Below are 4,449 nucleotides of genomic sequence, written 5' to 3'. Positions count from 1 at the left end.
CGAGGTGGTGGATGAATTTGTGTACCTCGGATCATTGATGACGTCGGATAACAACTGCAGCAGAGAAATTCGTCGGTGTATTATTACCGGAGGTCGTGCTTACTACGGACTCCACAAGACCCTGAGGTCGGGTAAGCTTCACCTCCGTACTATATGTACCATGTACAAGACGCTGATAAGACCGGTAGTTCTCTACAGGCACAAGACGTGGACGATGCACGAGGAGGACCTGCAAGCACTGGGTGTTTTCAAACGACGATTGCTTAGGACCATCTTTAGCTGGGTATGTGAGAACGGTGTATGGAGGCGAAGGATGAACCACGAGCTGGCGCAACTCTATGGTGAACCCTGTATCCAGAAAGTTGCGAAAGCTGGACGGGTACGATGGGTGGGACACGTTTTAAGAATGCCGGACAACAATCCCGCAAAAATGGTGTTTGCCTCGAATCCGGCCGGTACAAGACGAAGAGGAGCTCAGCGAGCAAGGTGGTTGGACCAAGTGGAGCAGGATCTGTGGGACGGTTAAGAAATTGGAGACAAGCAGCCACGGACCGAGTGAATTGTGATGCAGGTGCAATCCTGAATGAGGTGAGGTGATTTGCATGGAAAGTCACTTCATTCACGGCGGCTTTTATCACCTCATCTCACTCGAGGCGCAGAATAAGGGGGACTAACTGCTCTTATATTCGTGAAGTTGTTCGGATAAAGCACATAATTATCGAGAAATGATTGTTCTAACGATATTAGTTTATTATCTACGAATATGTTGATTCCCGAAGTTTCATTTATATATTATTGTAATAAAATCTTGAGTGCTGTATTGTAATATACAATACCTCTTTTTATCGAATATCTAAAACATTGTAAAAAACATCAATCAATCGAAAACTGAAAACATTTGTTTTGCTAGCCAATTCCCGTTGATTCTAAGATTTTAAGCTCCTTTATGGTTTATAACTAGAAAATAATCAACCAATATCCCAACATAAGTTGTTTAGAACAATTTTAACCTGCATTTCAATAGTATTAATGATTAGAATAAACAGTTTTGTGCCTCTGAACACCCTATATTTGCAGTGGATATAGGAAATTGGCGCGAGATTGCACTCTAGTTTACTTTTGGCGATATCGATCGCACATATTTGGCCAGTCTACTACCTTTAAAGAGTTGGAAGAATTTAACCTCTAGTACAAACAATATATAAAATTGAGCTACGGAACACTTTCTGCCTAAACACCCCCGCCGTTGACACTGGGCGTACCGATATGCGCTCTGATCATCGATATGAACTTGGGAACAATATTTGCCGAAGAATATCTATCAAAGTCAAAATTTTCGTAGAAAATAGCTCGATCTCGCTCAAACAGGTTTCTATTTTTGCACCAATTGTACAACATTTTGATCAGTTGATTGGATGTGTTGTACAGGCTGGTTTCCGGATAAATCTCCGGATAGACTAGCTTATTGGGTGCCACTGGCAGACAGCCACAGTATGCAGCTTCCAACCTGCAAGAAATAAGGGTTAATGCTTGCTCGATAATTGACAAATTCAACGAGAACTTACATGGCAACTCCGTAGAATTCATGGCCTGCGGTTGAAATTACTACGTCTCCATCCAGCAACGTGCGGTAATATTCGTCTTTGCTCAGATATCCGAAATGGATAAGTTTCTCCTTCAGGAGCTCCCCGATATTTTCAAAGCACTCCGGAATAGATTGCGTACGCTCGCCAAGAATCGACACCCGGAAGTCCACCTGTCGTTTGTTCAACTCAACTAGCGTGTTGGTCAAGAATTGAGGATTCTTGTCATGTTCCCAACGATGCGGCCAAATTAAATGCAATGGTTTGCTGGAAACAAATGCACCATTCACAATTGAACATTGTTCGGTCAAAAGGACTACTTACTCATTTTTGGTGAAAATTCTCTTCGGGATCGAATGGAACGGTATCGGAAAGTATAGAACCTCACAGCGCGGTTCCAGCTTTTCCTTCAGGTTTTTCAACTTTAGATCGGGGGCAATGTTTAGGAAGCTCTTTATATTATCCAAAAAGGATATCTTATTGTATTGCGAGTTGAACACAATTTGGTCCGCGCTGAGACAGGTCATTATTTGGTTCAAGCCGTACTGGCAATCACGTTCCTTGATTTCGCGCACGGGATAGTTTAGTTGATTTTCATGGAAATACACGATCTTCCGGCAAGAAGCCAGATCCGGACGTAAGCCTATCAGTTCTGCCAGATTCAGTACGGAGCTGGTAAATAGTGTCTTGTACTGGTGGTCCGTGGGAATTGTCTCGGAGAAATACAGCGCACCGATTCGGGACCGCCAGTGCCATTTCTTAGCGGTTAGAGTAAACAGATCGTACTCGGCTGGATGGAACTCTGCAAGCAGCTCGAATTTCTTCGTTATTTACGAAAACTTGGTGGATAAATCGAGGTACTTACGTTGAAGAAACGTATCCAGCAACTGTTTGTGTGAGCCACCATAGAAAGGTTCAATGATGAGCACTTTAGCCATGAAATATAGATCTGTACTGCTCAACTGCAGAACACAACTAGGATAAACTTAATAGTTCCCTTGCACTAAAATTAGCTTAAAACAGCAAAAATCTAGTTTGTGCCGTGTGATATTCGATTTATGATACGTCCCCGACAATGCTCCCATTCAGAGTATATTATCGAAAAATGTTGACAGCAGGAATCAAAACAAAATTGTCACAGGGTGATCAACAAAACTATATCGGGCTCAGTCGAAAACTTGAAATATTTCAAAGGAAACTTGAATCCAACATAAGGATTACTTTCAGTGTTTATTTCTGGCTGCGTTTCCCCAAACGACGCTCAGGAAGAAAAAAGTTTGACATTTGACGACTGAAAACGATTTGTCTCGCGGCCATCGTGCATTTTCAGCATTTTTTTTCCGTCTGCCATTACAGAGAAGTAAATTCGTTTAATTCACGTAAAAAGTGCTAATTTCGGCGTCTGATCTACCGTCGATTGGTACAGAATGTAAGTTTATGCCAGATCTACCGATATAGATAAATAATTGCTTGTTTATTTCAAGGGCTCGATCAAAAAACCGCTCGCAATCGGTCGACTCGGATAAGGCGGAGAAAAAACAGCGCGGCAGGGAAAAAGAACGCAAGAAGCGGAACTCCAGCAGCAGCGATAGCAGGTAATTCCTATCGGCAAATAGTGGATAAGCTCCTGTTTCTAGTGGTTAGAATTGGATTTTTTCACTGTCGAAAATGGTATCATTTTTTGAGTGAAGATTTCGCCATATTGTCGAATGTGAGGAAGCCATTAAATGAAATTTTCATTGATTAACAGTAGTGTTGGTAAACAGCGCACCAGAAGCTGCTTCTAAGTTTTCCCATTTTTCTATTCGTTCAAGTTCATCGGACAGCAGCTCGTCCCGCAGTAGTTCTGGTTCTCGGTCCAGCTCTTCGAGCAGCAGCTCGTCGTCATCAAGTTCTTCATCATCCTCTAGCAGTGGAGCAGAGCGATCGCGTACCAAGCGCAAGACCGCGACTCGTTCACGTAGCGCTAGTCCGGCGAAGGAAGCTCCTAAGGAAGTTAAGGCACCCAGACCGAAGTCGAAGGAACGCACGGATCGTCGCAGTTCGGAACGTGACAATGACAAGGAGAACAAACAAACCAAGGCATCCTCCCCGGAGAGAGGCGCGGTCAAAGATGTACGCAGTCGTAGATCCCGTTCGGGGTCATCCAAGCGGCGGAGGAAGGAACGTTCCGTAACGCCACGACCCACAAGAATACACGTTGGTCGTCTAACCAGGAACGTTTCGAAGGAACATGTTCTGGAAATCTTTGGCACGTTCGGGGAGATCCGCACCGTAGACTTCCCCTTGGATCGTTTTCAACCGTTTGGACGAGGTTTTTGCTATATTGACTATGCAACACCGGAGGGTGCAGAAAATGCAACCAAACACATGGCCGGCGGTCAAATTGACGGACAAGAGGTCACAGCCACTGCTATCCTGGTACCGAAAAGTCGCCCTCCGATGCGTCGTCCATCGCCGGTAATGCGGAATAATCGACCTCCGCCTCGTTGGCGTGGGTCGCCAAGGCGCTTTCAGCGTCGGTCTCCGATAAGACGTAGCCCACGGCGCAGGCGCTCTCGCAGTCCGGTAAGACGGCGACGTCATAGCAACAGTTCTGATAGTTCCCGTTAAACGGACGATTCAAAGATATATGGAAATTATTGTGAGTGTGAACACAGGTTGGTTTGTGTGTGTTACGCGATCACTAAAATGCATACGAGAAAAATATTAACGCCCTTTCTTAAATGGATAAGAGATCATTAACAATACTTCTGCGTTGGACAGGAAGAATGGTTCCTGTCTTAATTGTAGTAATTCTTATGTCATAAGAACACATTAATGTATGGAAAACTTGGTTTAATAAAGAATAAATTTCAAGTCGAAA

At 44.0% G+C, this 4,449-nt stretch overlaps 2 protein-coding genes across 2 annotated transcripts; one reads left to right on the top strand and one right to left on the bottom strand.

Annotated features, from left to right (window-relative positions):
* Positions 1 to 760: 760 nt before the first annotated feature.
* On the bottom strand, positions 761 to 2,656 carry LOC135697812 (tRNA-queuosine alpha-mannosyltransferase). Its single transcript, XM_065217624.1, has 4 exons — positions 2,449 to 2,656; positions 1,908 to 2,385; positions 1,566 to 1,850; positions 761 to 1,507 (listed from the first exon to the last, which is right to left on the bottom strand). Exons 1-4 carry the CDS (start codon positions 2,519 to 2,521, stop codon positions 1,231 to 1,233), a joined length of 1,113 nt encoding a protein of 370 aa, XP_065073696.1. The 5' UTR covers positions 2,522 to 2,656; the 3' UTR covers positions 761 to 1,230.
* A 212-nt stretch (positions 2,657 to 2,868) lies between these two features.
* On the top strand, positions 2,869 to 4,449 carry LOC135697811 (RNA-binding protein with serine-rich domain 1-A-like). The gene is made up of 3 exons (XM_065217623.1): positions 2,869 to 3,012; positions 3,068 to 3,178; positions 3,398 to 4,449. Coding segments are annotated over exons 1-3 (912 nt in total). The 5' UTR covers positions 2,869 to 3,010; the 3' UTR covers positions 4,197 to 4,449.

The sequence above is a fragment of the Ochlerotatus camptorhynchus genome, unplaced genomic scaffold (assembly GCF_037179485.1).
Source record: "Ochlerotatus camptorhynchus isolate MF236.1 unplaced genomic scaffold, CSIRO-AGI_Acam_v1.1 ptg000078l, whole genome shotgun sequence".
NCBI lineage: Eukaryota > Metazoa > Arthropoda > Insecta > Diptera > Culicidae > Ochlerotatus > Ochlerotatus camptorhynchus.
This window is presented reverse-complemented; position numbering and strand designations above follow the sequence as displayed.